General features: G+C 33.8%; 2 protein-coding genes across 2 annotated transcripts; both read left to right on the top strand.

Moving 5' to 3' along the window:
- Window positions 1-141: 141 nt before the first annotated feature.
- LOC132057144 (mitochondrial import inner membrane translocase subunit Tim9-like) lies at window positions 142-5,179 on the top strand. Its single transcript, XM_059449607.1, has 2 exons — window positions 142-328; window positions 4,751-5,179. The coding sequence occupies exons 1-2, from the start codon at window positions 234-236 to the stop codon at window positions 4,935-4,937; spliced, it is 282 nt and encodes a 93-aa protein (XP_059305590.1). The 5' UTR covers window positions 142-233; the 3' UTR covers window positions 4,938-5,179.
- A 3,557-nt stretch (window positions 5,180-8,736) lies between these two features.
- Window positions 8,737-16,165, top strand: LOC132057143 (transcription factor MYB3R-5). The gene is made up of 8 exons (XM_059449606.1): window positions 8,737-8,899; window positions 10,378-10,429; window positions 10,800-10,857; window positions 12,239-12,333; window positions 12,450-12,553; window positions 12,945-13,073; window positions 13,497-14,430; window positions 15,704-16,165. Exons 1-8 carry the CDS (start codon window positions 8,754-8,756, stop codon window positions 15,719-15,721), a joined length of 1,536 nt encoding a protein of 511 aa, XP_059305589.1. The 5' UTR covers window positions 8,737-8,753; the 3' UTR covers window positions 15,722-16,165.
- Window positions 16,166-16,386: the final 221 nt, after the last annotated feature.

The following is a 16,386-nucleotide window of genomic DNA, read 5'->3' as shown; positions in this document are numbered from 1 at the left end:
AAGTTAGGCTTAATAGTTCAAATTTCAAAGCGCTCTAACAATAAAAAAAAATTGGGGAGAAAGTGTAATTTTAGAAAGTAGGTGGGCCTAAAAAGAAACTTTAAGTGCTAACCAATTTCCCAAGTCACCACACAAGTATTAGGGTTTATAGGCCATGTAAAAGGACAAAATAAAAAAGAGAAGAAAAACAGAGCTTCATATTTGCATATTTGTGGGGATAAAATTCAAGAAAAATGGAGAAGAGTATGTTAGGTGATGTGGGTTCTCTTTCTGAAGCTGACCAACTTAGAATGACTGCTATGATTGATCAGCTTCAAGTTCGTGACAGGTTCTTTTTTCTTTTTTCTTTCCTCTTTCAATTACATGTTTACATATTTACAATTTCAATCTATTCACCAAAAAAAGATGTTGGATTCTTGATTTTCTTTCCTAAGTTGAAAATGGTGTAGCAAAGCAGAATGTAGCTTAATTGCCCCCCAAAAAGTGGTTAAAGATGTTATCTTTACTAATTTCAGTGGAAAAAAAGGAATGCTAAAAATGGTTTTTTTTTTTTTTTTTTTTTTTTTTTTTGAAACTGGTAACTGTATTATATATCTTGTGAGCAAAACAGTACATGGGTTGTACTGAAAGGATATTTACAAAAGTACTCCAAAACTCTACTGTCCTATGTCTATATAGGTTTGCTTGTGTGCTTCTGGTGATGTTGGATTGTTGATCTTCTTTGCTAAGTTGAAATTGTAAGAGGAACATTATAGTAGTATCTTTAACATGGTATAGAAGAGCAGAATATAGCTCAATTGCCCCCCCAAAAAAGTGGTAACTTGTTTACTAGTTTGATTGCTGAAAGAATCGATTTTCGTTAACATGGTTAGAAAAGCAGAATATAGCTTAATTGCCCCCAAAAATGGTTAAGAAAGGGAATGCTAAAAATGGGTTTACTTGTATGCTGCTGGTGATGTTGTATTCTTTGCTGGATTGAAATTGTAAGAGGAAAATTATAGTATCTTTAACATGGCGTAGAAAATCAGAATTTAGCTTTGTTGCCCCTAAAAAGTGGTTAAAGAAGTTGTCTTTACTAGTTTGATTGCTGAAAGAACCCATTTTTATTACTGCATTCATTGTACTTTAAAATTATGGGGTGACATCTAGTATTTGTTGAAATTTTAGTGGGTATTCACATATATATATATATCCATGCTCCTTGTCGAAAATACTGGGTTTGTAGGCTAAAAATATGTTTACTTGTTTGCTTGCTGGTGCTGTTGGATTCTTGATTTTCTTTGTTGAGTTGAAATTATAAAAGGAAAATTATAGTATCTTTAACATGGTGTAGAAAAGCAGAATGTAGCTTACTTTCCCCAGAAAGTGATTAAGAAAGTTGTCTTTACTAGTTTGATTGCTGAAAGAACCCATTTTTTTCATACACCTATCAAAAAATAAAAGAATAGCTTTTTCAGCAACATGGTATAGAAAATTATAGTATGTTTAACATGGTGTAGAAAAGCAGAATATAGCTTAATTGCCCCAAGAAGTGATTAAAGAAGTTTTCTTTACAGAACCCATTCTTTTTTCATAAAATTATCAAAGAAATAAAAGAACCGATATTATCCCCTTTCACGGAGTTTAAAGTTTAGGCTTTTTGAGAAAAAAATGTCAATTTGAGCTGGAAGTTGGCTTCTTGAAAGACATGTTCAGCCCAAAGGTGGATTTAGGATTTAACATGGATTCGGCATTTATGTTTTTTAACACTAAACTTATTGTACCTTAAAATTATGGGTTCAGCATATATATATATATATATATATATATATATATATATATATATATATATATGCTCCGTGTCGAAAATACCTGGTTTGGATGAATCCAGTATCTAGCGGCTGCATCCGCCTCTGGTTCTACCTGTGTTGATACCATGTCAAACTGTGTGAATCACACCCCCTTAAAATGTGAAGCTGTTAGAGAGAAGACACATTTATTTGTTTATTTTAGGTCTGCGACAACATTAACCTTATCTTTGCTTAACATCACACAAGCTGTCTTTCAATTGCTACTACTTCCATTTTTGCTTTGGCAACGGAAAAGAAATTTGAAAGTTTGAATGTTATAAAGCATAATTGAATGTCTTGCAATTAGCTCGCATGAGAAGAATTACAAGTCATAGAGTTTCCAAAAAAAAATAAAAAAAATACAAGTCATAGTAGCCTTCTATTCTTCAGATATATCTACATCAAAAGTAGCCTTTCATTCGTCATATTCCTCAGTTCCTATAGATTATAATTCAAGATTCCTTCATACCGAGCTCCATTTCCACCTTTTGATGGTGGGATCTCCAAGGAATTCTAAGCATGATTTACTGCCCTTGCCATGGTTTGAACTTCTACCACTAACCATTAGGCAGCTAACCTGGGATTATACTTTCCTAACGTGCATAAGATCCAAGTTGTATTGTTACTATGGAGAAGAAATGATAAATAATTTTTAAACCTCCGAACAAACTTTTACCTGGGGAGTTTCTTTTGTTCTTTCACCGGACCCCGAAAACTTCAGCAGCATATGTATGTGTATGTACCTTTAAAATGATTATATAATCAACTACACTAATAGCCTTTAGGGGACACTTGTTGAGCAGCTAGCTCAAATTTCTTTAAGCCCTGTCGTGTGAAAATTCTGGGTTTGCCTTTGGATGAGACCATGTAGGATGAGCCTCTAGGTTAGGTTCTCAAACCCAGTGGTGGAGTCAGGATTTCCATTAAGGGGGTTTTAAAAATATGAAGAAGTAAATACATCAAGAAGCCAAGCGGGTTCAACATTTACTATATATATTAAAATAATTTTAACCTTATATATACAGTGTAATTTTCCGCCGAAGGGGTTTCGGATCCCTCAACCCTACCTAGCTCCACAAACCATTGAACTCTGAGAATTGTTGGTATAATAGAAGGCTTCACAAGCTTGCATTCTTTGGATCATGTTGTTTAGTCTGTAATTAGGTTTTCATATTTGAGAACTCAAGATTGCTTTAGCTCACCTTGGGATTCCGTTGTGAAATTTAAAAGAAGTTTGAGGTTAAAGATGCCACTGTCTTTACCTAGTTTTTGTCCATGACACTGGCTGTTGAGCCATGTCACATTTTTTACAGGACCTCTTACAAGTTTTTCTTGAAGCTAAGCTGTTTAATATTTTTCGCGGGAAGCTTCTATAATTATCTCTTTTTCTACTCTATCATTTCGTATAAAAAGATTAACATACTTTACTCAAAAGAATTTCTATAGAAGTCCTTAGAAAAGCGCAACATGAGACCTCTCCTTAATAGCCTCTAATAGGTCTTGCTTAAAGAGGTGCAATATCTATGGTAAGGTGGTCCTTCTTATTGGTGCCTTAGTAAGTCATTTTAGATTTTAAAAAATAATTGGGAGACTCTGAATTTCTTGTAATTCAGTTTAATAATGGCATGTGATGTAGTTTATGTAGTAAAAGTTGTTGTCTAAATTTTTTCTCCCTAGGCGTAGAAGACAAATTTTAAGTTGTTCTCAGCATACAATTATCCGTCCCTATTTTAGGATTTCCAACTTGCAATGTTCATCCCCCTTATTTTAACTATCAAATCTGTTTTCACTGATGGATGCCCTGGCGCATGTTTTAGTATCTAGTAAATTTGATAAGAGTAAATGATTCATCATGATGATTGTAACTTGTAAGACTGTAGATTTTGGATGTAGCTGAGCACATATAGCAAGATAGTGTAAAATTTGTGCTGAACTATCTCAGAAGTATGTGATGACCCGCCACTTCATCATCACCTAGGCGCCATTTGGCGCATATCTTTGTCATGTAGGAGACTAGGAGGTTTACATGTGCAGGACAGCATAGCAGGAGCCTAGTACTTGGTGGAATATTCTAGAGTTATGGAGGGTTTTCCATGGGAAGGCTCTAGATCTTTATGGATTTTGCATGGGAACTCCATTGGAAGGCTATGAAAGAATCTAGACAGAGTCCCTTATTTGTAAGACCAGATGCAATTATTATTCACGCACTAGCTCCAAGGTGATTAGTATAGATAGGGGGCCACAAAGTAGGAAATCAAGTTCTCTATAATACAAAGCTTCCTCTAGCAATCTTTTGTGTTTTATTTCTTAGTATCTTAGGCTGGCTTGCCAAAGCAATATCATGAGCAAGTAGTGTAAGATCGTGAGCAAGTTGTCAAGTGCATCATGGTGCACTTAGTTCAGGAATAAGGACGTGACAGGGTGAGCTAAGTTTGTGACTAAAGGAATGCTGGATAGAACACGAGATTGAAAAAGGAATTTGTATTATATAGAGCTTGATTTCTTGCTTGATGAGTTACAATTGAGTGGCCCCCCTGTATATTAGTGGCTAGTGTGTTCGTAATAATTGTGTACAGGCTCCTCAACATTTACAAATGAGGGCCTCTTTAGAATTACAAGTCTAGATTCGTCAAAAGGAATCTTCCTATCAAATCCATAAGGATCTAGAGCCTTCATGAAAATAACTCTCCATAACTCTAGGATATTCCACCAAGTGATGGGCTCCTGCATGACAAAGATATGCGCCAAATGGCACCTAGGTGACATAATGAAGTGGCAGGTCATCACAACTAGCTATGTAATTGAAGTCGTGAAAATAAAGAACACGGTTTTAACTTGTTCTGGCTTAATTCGCTTCATGATTTACAGTATTACAACTTGAAAACGAAAACCTCATTTTCTGTTGTCTTAAACCACTGCAGCTTGAGAATGTATAATTCCCTGGTGGAGAGATGTTTCACGGACTGCGTAGACAATTTCAGGTCAAAAAAATTAGATAAACAAGAGGAAACCTGTGTTACGCGATGTGCTGAGAAGTTCTTGAAGCATTCGATGCGTGTTGGTTTGAGGTTTGCGGAGCTTAACCAAGGTGCAGCAACACAAGATTAAGATGATTCTGTTGTATGCATGCAGTCCAAACTTTTTACCTGAAGTATTTATTTTCTTATATGAGTTTCTTGACAAGGAAAAGGAGCAGGAGTTCCTAACACAGCCTTCATATTCTTTTTGTTTTCACACATTTCCTAACAAGAGGTATTACTGAAATGTTCTTTTTTGCTTCTCAAATCGAGGAATATTTGGAGTCAGAATGAGTTTTAGTGAACTTGAATCTAGTCTCGTGACTATGTTGATGGACACTTTGCCATTAAAATTGCATTCTTTTTGTGTCTATGTTTGAGAAATTATGTGGTAAGACCAACTTGCTCAATAATGAACTTGTTTAAACTGTTTGCACACAGATTTCACTGGTTTGCACACAGATTTCATTCTTAAGACTATTACTATCCATACGCACATTTTTGGGGCACTCGAGAGTGACCTAGTAATCAATAAAGTTGGATAGAAATAACAAAATATAGTTTAAAGTCGAACCAAGGGAAGAAAAGAGCACAAGGTGATTTTTTCCGAAGAATAGTCAAGTGTGCCTAGTTAATTTTGACACGCCATTGTTATTATATATAAAAAATAATGTATGCATGTTATAGTTAGCTTTACTTGATTTTTCTTTTTATCTGTTAAATTTGCTTAACTAGATTGAAGATGGATGACTATGTGAAAGGAACAGTTTAAGCCTTAATATACTTGTCTTGTCTTTTATTTGAAGAAGATAAAATCAATTGGAATTCAAAATGTTTTGGTATTAGGCCACATAATCAACCTCAAAGAAGTCACCAGATTATGGTTCCTCATTTTCAAGACGTTATGGTCATAGATAAATCCTAACTTTTGTCTTGATTTTTTCCCTCTCCATAGTTTCTAGATTTAACAAATTTAATAAACGCGGAAGATTGGTTAACGTCACTTGGCAGGTCATCAAAATTTCCATGTGAATGGAGAAATTATTAATATATGGAGAATTAGTTACTTTTCTTGTTTGGAATGTCTACATCTACAGTATTGTTACTTACTTTGAAAGAGATATTTATTCCTTTTGGATTGAATGACGGGATACCGAAATACGATAATTATACATCAATTTTTGTGGGTAAAGTTGGACGTCCATTTCTTAACTTTTGTAGGTAAAATGTTGTGTTCAAACTTGTACAAAAAGTTTATAATTCACAACTTTTAAACTAGATTTAGTCAGCTGGATTATTATGTGTAGCCCTTTCTTCACATTAATTAACAACTCCTATTAATACAACTTTTCAGAGAAAATGATGCTTGACTTCAATATGCTTCAGCTGCTCATGAAACGTCTGATTCTTTTAGTAATGTAAATGACACTTTACCTGTTACTACAAAACACTAATCTAATTCTTATCTAATCCAAAATCACTTATAAGCCTTGTTGCCATATAGTATCGTTCATGCTTCCATAATTATCATATACTCAACCACTAAGATTGACATTGCAATAACAAACACTATCAAGTCAAAATAAAAGATGCTAATGCGGATCAGAAAAGTACCAGCAAAATCATAACTTCTATTTTTTGCAATTGTCTCAATATAAGGAAAAGGATTTAAAAGTTTAAATGAACTGGTACAAAATATATTGCATTCGTAACCAATAAATAGTTTATGCAAAACTTTATGCCAGCAGTATCGTTTTATTGTCATAATTTAATTCGTTTATGAGTTTAAATTCAAGTCAGTGAGACTCTGATAAGACATTACTTTGTTTCAAACCAATATTTTCTTTACGTTACCTTTCAAGCAATGTCAATCTATTGTATGTGTCTCCAGAAAAAAAAATAGTGTACTTATATACATTTAAGTATAAATAAGATCTCTTCGCCTCTTACAATTTGAATAGAAGAAAATGACTTTTTCAGATCTCTTATGTATTTTTTTTCAAATCTTTTATCTGTAAAAATTGAAAATCTCTTGTAATAGGGTTATAAAACTAAAAAATGTTTGTAAAGGGTCAAATAACCATTTCTCCCTAATTCTTTTTTGCTTATCAAGTTTTGAATAATAAAACATACTTTCTCCGTATCACTTTGTATGTTTTAGTTAGGCTCAACATGGAGTTTAAGAAAATAAAGAAATTTTTGAATCTTATGATCTTAAACTAAAGATGTGTGTAATGTACCAAAACATTCTTTAAATACCGTAGTCTTAAATATGTGTTTGACGTAAAGAGCTACTAAATAGAGAAAATGGTGACTTTAGTCCCTATGTTTCTTGCACTTAATTCTATTTTGGTCCCTGTGTTAGTGGACATAGCATATTTAACCTTGAATCAACATGTAATACCAATTCTGTACAACAAAGAATATTGTTTCGTGTAATTAAAACTGGAGAAGTAAATTCCTAAAGCACCCTTGGTACCAGCAATGATCTGTTTAGCTCTATCAAGTCCTGTTAGAAATTAGACCATAAGCACTCACCTTGTTTAACTCAAGGTTAAATATGCTAAGTCTACTAACACGGGGACCAAAATAGAAATTATGTAATAACACAGGGACTAAAATCACGATTTTCCCTACTAAATATATAAAATGACATTTTTTAAAAACAGACTAAAAAAAAAAACATATTCTAAAAACAAATTGAAACGGAGAAAATATATCAGATAAATATATTTAATATTAATACAAAGTTTGAGCCAAAACCATTGGGCCTGTGATTTAAATCTGTAATATTCATTTTTAATCTAATGGTCCACATTTACCCGGGAAGAGTAAAGTAAACAAGTTGGACATTTTAATATATCAGTAGTATCTGTTTAACCAAAAAAAAAAAAAAAAGTTTGGACATTTATTAATCCCACAAAGTGTGCCGTTTGATGTTCAAACTTTTTGTCTCTTAACGTGCCCAATAAAACCGTTAACGCCGTTGCATCCCAAATAGTAAAATTGTAACGGCACCGTCAAATAACCCTTACTCCATCCATATATTCGTTATGTACAAAATATTTTTATAATATTATTATTACTATGAAGGAAACAAAATATTTATTCTTTTGCTTGTCATTCAACGGGCAAGGTTTACTCACTATAGCAACTCTTTAAGATTTTTTATAATTTATTTAGCTGAATTATTTTCACTTCTTAGCTATTACAGGTTTGTTTACTGTTGGATTCTTGAAAGTTTCGTTTTTTATTTCATTTATTTATTGACTGGTTTTGTGATCAATTTTAGCTTTAGTTTTTATCTTATTTAACTTGATTTTGGTTAATTTGAAGTGGGGTTTGATTGTTTTTTGATGAGTATAAAGTTTGGGATTGGATTCTTGAAATTTTTTCGTGAAAGTTTTGTTTTTTGTTTATTTTTTGACTGGTTTGTGATCAATTTTGAGCTTTGATTTCATCTTGTTCAACTTTATTTTGGTTAATTTTAATTGGTTTTTTTTTTTTTTTTTTTTGATTGGTTTACATTTGGGACCATTTTATAGGCTCATTCTTGAAATTTTTGTTTTTTATTCATATATTTATTGACTTGTTTGTGATCAATTTTAGCTTTGATTTCATCTTATGTAACTTGATTTTGGTTAATTTCAAGTGGGGTTTGGTTATTTTCTTGATGTGTGTAAAGTTTGAGATTGTGTTGTTTTTCTAAGTTGATAAGAAAAATGAGTTTTTGGGATCTGGGGTTGCTTATATTCCAATATTGTGTTACAAAGTTACTTATGTGGTTCATTATTGGGATTTTAGGAGTTGTACTTAGTTGGGTTTTTGTTTTCTTTGAATTTGTTGATGGTTTTATTTGTTTGCTTATTTTGCTATTGGTGATTATGAAGGCTATGGTAAGAGGAAAATGGATGAATTGAAAGTGGAGGAATGTTGTACTGAGAATAAGCAATCAGCTGTTGCTTCGAGCTCATCGGTTTCTGAAAATAGTGGTAGTGTTACTTTAAGGTCACCGGCAGTATCTAGCCCAACTCCTACATCACCAATTCACAGGTATTGTTTAACTTTGGTTCTTAATTCTGTAAGTTCAATGAGTAATTCATGTTTACTTAACCCTCGGGGTTGGCTCGTAACGTTGGTTCTTAATTCTCGTAAGTTCATATTTGGTTTTAACAAAATTCATGTTTACTTCTTTTAGTATTCCGGCTTAAAGTTTGGGATCTTCCTAAATAGCATCTCTGTGCATGTTGTTGTATAATAAATAATTATCTTTTCACGCCTTAATTTATATATCATTTATGGATAAGATTAGAATTTAGAACTAACTATGACCACATGAGCGCACAAAGCATAGTTGATCCCCCAGAGGCGAATTCAACTTTATGGTTCTGGATTTTAGAACGATGACTTCAAGTGGTAATAAATGGATTCTATAATTAATATTTATACATGTTTAATGAATTTCTTAACACAAATACACTGTTTGAGGACCACGTGAGCGCACAAAGCATAGTTGATCCCCAGAGGCGAATTCAACTTTATGGTTCTGGATTTAGAACGGCGACTTCAAGTGGTAATAAATGGATTCTATAATTAATATTTATACATATTTAATAAATTTCTTAACACAAATACACTGTTTGAGCAAAAGTTACTTGGTCCGGCCGAATCCGTATTGCGGTAGGTTGATAGTCAATGTAGAACTGGTTAAACTATGATGAATCCTCTGAATAATGAACTTGAATAGAGCTAGTGGATGCAGGGAGATCATTAGCCCAACCTAATGAATTTGTAATGGAGGCATATTTGATTGTTGTGAACAAGAGTCAAACTGAGTTGAATCCATTTCGAGACATAAGAAAGTGATTGAACTACAGAAAGACATGTTAGGGTTTGCCCTGAATTTCCTACCTTATTTAGATTCTACCATAATTGTGTTTTACTCCAAAAAGGATTTCTTAGTAGAAAAGGTTTTCTTTGTGGAAAAGGATTCTATCATATTTATCCCTTTTCTTGGAGGAGAAGTTTTGGATTTCTATTTTTTCTCACAAAAAAAAAAAAAAAAAAAAAAAAAAACATCCACAATGTAGTCCTTAAAGAGTTTTGTTTAGGGGGAGATTATTCTCTCAATAGATTTATGCTTTTATTTTTAGTTTTTCATATGTAGGCCAGTTGGCCAAATCATATAATAAATAATATTATGCTTATTTTAGTATAGTTCTTTTTGTCATCTGATTTATTGACGTTCGAGGTTTGATTATTTCGATCCCAACAAGACATTGCCTAATTTTCAAGCTTTATGTAGAAGAACTATTACTAAAAATGTCCTGGTTAGCAATATCCAATAATAGCTAACTGGTTTATGCCTTCTACTATCTCTTGCATCCCAGTAAAAAGCAGACTGACAATCATTTGATGCAAATTACTCAACGATAGGGATTCTGTGATATTATGTATTTTGTGCTAGTTCGCAAGTCCGGACTGAAAATTGAAAATTTATACTTTGTGCTTCTTTTGCGTGAATTTTGCAGGAGAACCACTGGTCCAATTAGGCGAGCAAAGGGTGGTTGGACTCCTGAGGAGGTAAATAGAATTCTTTATATTCCTAATAAATAATCTCTTCTGCAAGATATCTTAATAGCCTAAATGCCTAAGCTATAGGTTACTTGATTTTAAAAATTTCAAGTTATCGATACATTGGGTATGTTGTTGTTGACAGTGGATAATCTAATCGTTACTGGTAAAAGCTAGATTGGAACAGTTTGTTTTTGGTGTAATGAGTTGTGCATGTAGAATTGTTGATGCTTCTACAACCCTCATTATTATTGTTGTTGTACACCAGTTGGATTTTCCTTATAATTGTTTTTTTTTTTTTTGGTTAAATAGCAAGTTCAGCTTTTGGTTTTGCTTCTTGGAATTACGTTTTGATTCGATAAAATCTCCTTTGCCACAGGATGATACTTTGAAAAGGGCTGTTTCAGTTTACAGAGGGAAATGTTGGAAGAAAATAGGTATTATCTCTTAGCTAGTCTCTTTGGTAGCAATTACAAATAGGACAATATTGTGCTACAAGTGTTAGCTTCACAGGAGGCAATTTGTTTCACCTTGACATGGCCAGATGCTTTAAATTGAATAGGTGTCTGACGTGGAAATATTGCTATAGGACTTAAATGATGATGACATTCAATGTACGTGATCATTGCTTGGTCTTAGTCATGAATATATTACCATTTAAACTTTGATGGATTTTTGTCTGGGTACCATAATGATCTTAGTGCATCTTTGATGACATGCCAAGTTAATATATTCATGCATGTTGTTGCTTACATGTTTTAGTTGTTTAGATCTAAGCTTGATTTGGCATTTGTTTATGCAATTTAGATGGGGAAAAGGGTCAAATTTGCCATGCACTATTTGAAAATTCAGCAACTTTGCCCTCCGTTAGACTTTTGATTTAATATTACCCTGCCATTAGGAAAAAATTCTTATTTTTTTCCCTTGATCCATAATGAAGCTTCAAGCTAAGGGAAATTTTAAACCTTGGTAAAAAGAATGACGCTTCAATCTAAGGGAAATTTTAAATCCTGGTATAAAGATTAACATGTAATTTGGACCTTTTCTTTTGTAAAATTTGGACATGTAGAGTCCACCCATTTCACGATGGAGCTTCATTAATGACAAGGACAAATACTAAACTATTTGCTAAGTGCAAGGGTATGGATGGACCAGACTACACATGGGGCAAAATTGAGCAATTTTGAATATTACATGGGCAAATTTGGATATCATTGCAGTCATCCTCTCTCCCTCGTGCTTTTCTTTTCATGTTTCAAATTTTAGCCTTAATAGAGTTGTGTTTATAATTTGAAATAAAATTCAAAATTTGGAAATGACGAAGGCTATATCGACGTTCTTCAAGCAGATTCTTCAACTTAGATTACTAGTTAGTAGAAGGATCTTTTTTTAATTTTATTTTTATAACGGTGGTTTTCTTGTCTGCCTGTGTGTACCTAGATTATAACATCGGCTACTGCTACCTACCAGCATAGGTACCGGATAATCTGTCCACCAAGGCATAGTTAGATGGGAAAAAACCATCTAGTGTTTTTTGTCTTGGTTGGGATTTGAATCCTAGTCTCCAAAATTTGCACCCACTTCATTGATCATTAGGCAACGATCTTGGGTGCTTCGTAGCAGGAAATTATAGCTTGTATCAAAGGATAGATCTTTAACTTTGTTGAACTCTGAAGTCTTAATTTTTTGTGCAATTTGTCAGTCAGTCCAAGTGGCTATCATCTTATGTATGACGGATTCTTATTGGATTCTCGGGGTAACATACTGTATCCACTCAACTAAATGTGTTATTTTAGCCAATTATTGATTCACATGCAGCTGAGTTTTTCCCGGATAGATCAGAAGTGCAATGTCTGCATCGCTGGCAGAAGGTTCTCAATCCAGAACTTGTTAAAGGACCCTGGACTCAGGAGGTATGTTTGCTTCTACTTTAGTTGCCTTCTGCATTTATCTCATAACCTAGATTGTGCTTGGACTATCTGGATGATTTCTGATACTTTCCAACTCTTACTGGTGAACTTGTTAACAGGAGGATGATAAGATTATTGAACTGGTCGCTAAGTATGGGCCTATAAAATGGTCTGTCATAGCTAAAGCGTTGCCTGGTCGAATAGGGAAGCAATGCCGTGAGAGGTATATATATGGAATGTATTGCCTTTGCTAGGATTCCGCTGAATAAGTTGTATTAACGAAGGTTAATTGTTTTACCATCAGCTTTGCCTTCCGTTGTTGATTTATTACCCAACTTAGTAAGAGTTAATCTGCTGACAACTTTCCTTCTGTTGTTAGCTTTAATTGCTGTGGCTTCAGTAGTGCGTCCCTACCGATCTTGCTCCCAATAAGAGTACTTTTTTTTTTTTTTCCTTTTTTCACGTGGACAATTCTTAAAATTCATAGTGAATTCTTTGTTTTCATGTTCTTTTTTAGGCACTCGTCTTTGTTTGTCTGCGAGTCTGTTGGATAATAAAGCCTACTATCTGATTGATTGTTATGGGTTAATGATTATTGCTTTAAATTTGATCAGATGGCACAATCATTTGAATCCCAATATCAGAAAAGATGCTTGGACACTGGAGGAGGAACGAGCACTCGTAGAAGCGCATCGGATCCATGGTAACAAGTGGGCTGAAATTGCTAAAGTTTTGCCTGGAAGGTAATAAATTCAGCATAAAGATTGAATCTCTTTAGGTAGATTCAACAATAGCTGTAACCTAAGAGAAGAATTAGTAGTTTTTTCATTCAGCTGAATAAAGAGAAAAGATATCTGAATAGTTTCCATAGTGAAGCCTTTTTATTAGAAAGTTACTTTCTCAGTTCCATATTATGTTAGTAGTTTCTTTGAATATTGTTTAGTCAAACATTTCCTAAATAGTTTGAACTTCTAAAAACTATGGTTTATAGTACTTTTATATAGCTTGTAATATGTTAAAATTTATTTTCCGTCTTTGAGCCTTTTGTGTGTCTACAATTATAGCCTATAAAGGAATTCGCAAGAGTGTTGAATCAATTCATAGTACCAGACATGTCTCTGGTTAACTTCATTTCTTGCTCATTCCCGGACCTAAATTTTATACAGGACTGATAATGGAATCAAGAATCATTGGAATAGCTCTTTGAGGAAAAAGTTAGACTTTTATTTAGCTACTGGAAACCTTCCACCTGCTACTAGGGACGGCCTTCAAAATGGAACAACTAAAGCCGAAGAGTTACTAGTTTGCTCAAATAAAACATCAGAAGCTGCTGAAGTAGCAGAAATCAGTGCTTCAAATGGAGGTCCTCAAACTGAGTCCACTGATTCTGAAGTCGTCAGGTTGGAAGCTCAATCACCAGAAGTAAATGCAATTCAACACATCAAACCAAGTACAGAATCAGAAAACAGGCAGAGAGTAGATAGTGAAGTAGATCGATTAAAAGTTTTTGAAGCGCTGTTTCCTTGTGAAATCCCTACATGTGGTACGTTATACTATGAACCACCAAGTTCAGAAAGTCGTACTCCACTGGATTCAGATCTTCTAAATATCCGCTGGGCGGCACAATGTGAATCCGATGCAAGTCCAAGCCCATCCGCAAACGGTTTCTTCACTCCACCTAGTACAAAGGGTAGTAGCCGATGTGCACAAACTCCTGAATCTGTACTGAGAATTGCTGCTAGAAGCTTCCCAAATACGCCTTCCATATTAAGGAAGAGGAAACTTTTGACGCCAACTAATAATAAAATGGGGAAGGCAGATGGAGATTTCTGCAAGGACAAACCTACTGATGCGTGTGACGAGATCCAAGTCGACAGCTCAGAGAAATCTAGCATGCATAATGGAGTTCTTTCTAGAAATTCTTCCAATGATATTGGTCTGTGCAACGGTCAAGCATTTAATGCCTCTCCTCCCTATCGAATAAGGTCTAAACGAACATCTATCTTCAAGTCTGTGGAGAAGCAGCTTCAGTTTGCATTCAACAACGAGAAGCATGGGACAACTGCTAATGATATATCACAGGCAGCCAAGAAGGATACAGTAAGTTCCATCTTTTCCTTTTTCTTCTCTTTCTTTTTGTCCCTTCGTTTTTGGACTAGTTTGGAGTTGGGTGGCTGGGGGAAAAACAAACTAGGGATTTTTCAATTTTGACCAGTCCGCCGAAATTAACTACGGGTGCTAGCCAAAATATACAAAACATATACATTGGTTATGTATATTGTATGTATATTTATGCATACAATATGTCTATTATTGTATATTTGTACTTAATATACAAAACGTATAACCTATTATTTTTTATGATGGTACAAAAAGGTAATTATCCCAACAAACTAATTGCCATGGTATAGCTGTCCCTCTTTCTCCTTACACTCTGTGGTGTGTAGAATATCATGTTTTTCCATATTAAGAATTTTTCTCTCTCAACATTTTAGTGCCCAAATTGTCTTAAAGTGAAGAATCTGTTTCCGAAACAGTTGATTGGGTAAAATTTTGGATATCAATATGCATTTCATGTGTTTGAGTATAGGTAGGGATGTTTGGGTTGTAAGTGGGCAAAACATGGGAATTGGGAAAAAGGAAACAAGGCATAACAGTAGAAATTATTGAAATGCATCTCTTTGACACAACCTTTTTTTTTTTATAACTAAAAAATTTAATTTCCAATAAGATAGTTCACTTGACAAAGTTCGATAAATTATCATGAGTAGCATTATTTGAGATGCTATACAAAACAAGTAAAAGGATCTAAATTCCATTTTGTGAAAACAGTCAAGCATAGAGTATTCTTTACCTTTTAGCAAGTGAATGAGATATTACTTTTAGCTGATCTTTCTTTATATGCACCTGACATTCTTGTATAGCCGGCCACCAAAATAATAGCCGGCAAATGTATATTTTTTGTATATATATATTATATATATATATATATATATATATATATATAATATACACATTTTATGTATATTTTTTTTGTATATGTGGCTAGCGATTATAATTATTTTGGGCAAGCAGCCAAATGTGTAACTCTCCCTCTATTTAAAGTACGCCACATCCGGATCTTCTTTTGCTGCTTCAGCTACTGGCAGCACTAACCGAGTTTTCTGATATTCAACTTCCACATTTTGGTGCCATGTTTTCTGACATACATTCTTGTAGACTTGCCTATCTCTGAAAACAGTTCTAAGTTAGTTGTTCTTTGGATTGGACCTTCATATGTAGACAAATGGGATGCTAATAGTGTAATGCAAATTGCAAAATATTATCTCCGCATGAATGAGCTTTCTAACAATTGGATCTTTTGGTTGACCAGGATAAGGAGGTGGAATAAACGCTGACGACTCGCGATTTCTAACATTGGCTGCTAATTCGCATGGAATGGAGGTTCAGAGGCAATCAGTAAACATCAGAAGAAATTTTAGACACGTCTTGAAACGTCAAAGGACTCGATCTTCCAGATACAGTTTTGTTAATTGTTAGGTGCACAAAGATCTCTTAGCTTGCATCGGTTATGTGCAGGTTATTGGCTATTGGTTATTCATAGATGTTACAGGAGATTTCTATTGTACGTTGAAAAATTGTTATAGCTGCAATTGGTTTGTACAGAAGTGCTTGAAATAGGTATGTGGAATAGTTTTACATTGAAAATAGTTGCTTAATAAGAGCAGTTGTTTAGTTACTTGGTATATCATAGTTCATACCATTTAGAAAATAAGAGGGTTTCAGGTAAGCTTATAAGTTTGTCATACTAGCTTATAAACATTTTTTAAAACTTATTTATGCGTTTGGTAAACATCTAAATTGATTATGAGCCAAAAACCCCAACTTATGACTTTTCAATTTATAAGCACTTTTAGTTTGATCAAGTATTCTAATAATTCATCCCTTACAATTTCTCTTATTTTCAAAATATTCTTCCTATAATAGGACTCATACTCCCTCTGCATTGCATTTTCATCGTTTATTCTTGTGTACTTTTCATTTTATAATTTTTAA

Source organism: Lycium ferocissimum, chromosome 5 (genome assembly GCF_029784015.1).
Source record: "Lycium ferocissimum isolate CSIRO_LF1 chromosome 5, AGI_CSIRO_Lferr_CH_V1, whole genome shotgun sequence".
NCBI lineage: Eukaryota > Viridiplantae > Streptophyta > Magnoliopsida > Solanales > Solanaceae > Lycium > Lycium ferocissimum.
The sequence above is the reverse complement of the archived record's forward strand: the minus strand, read 5'-3'. Positions and strand labels throughout refer to the sequence as shown.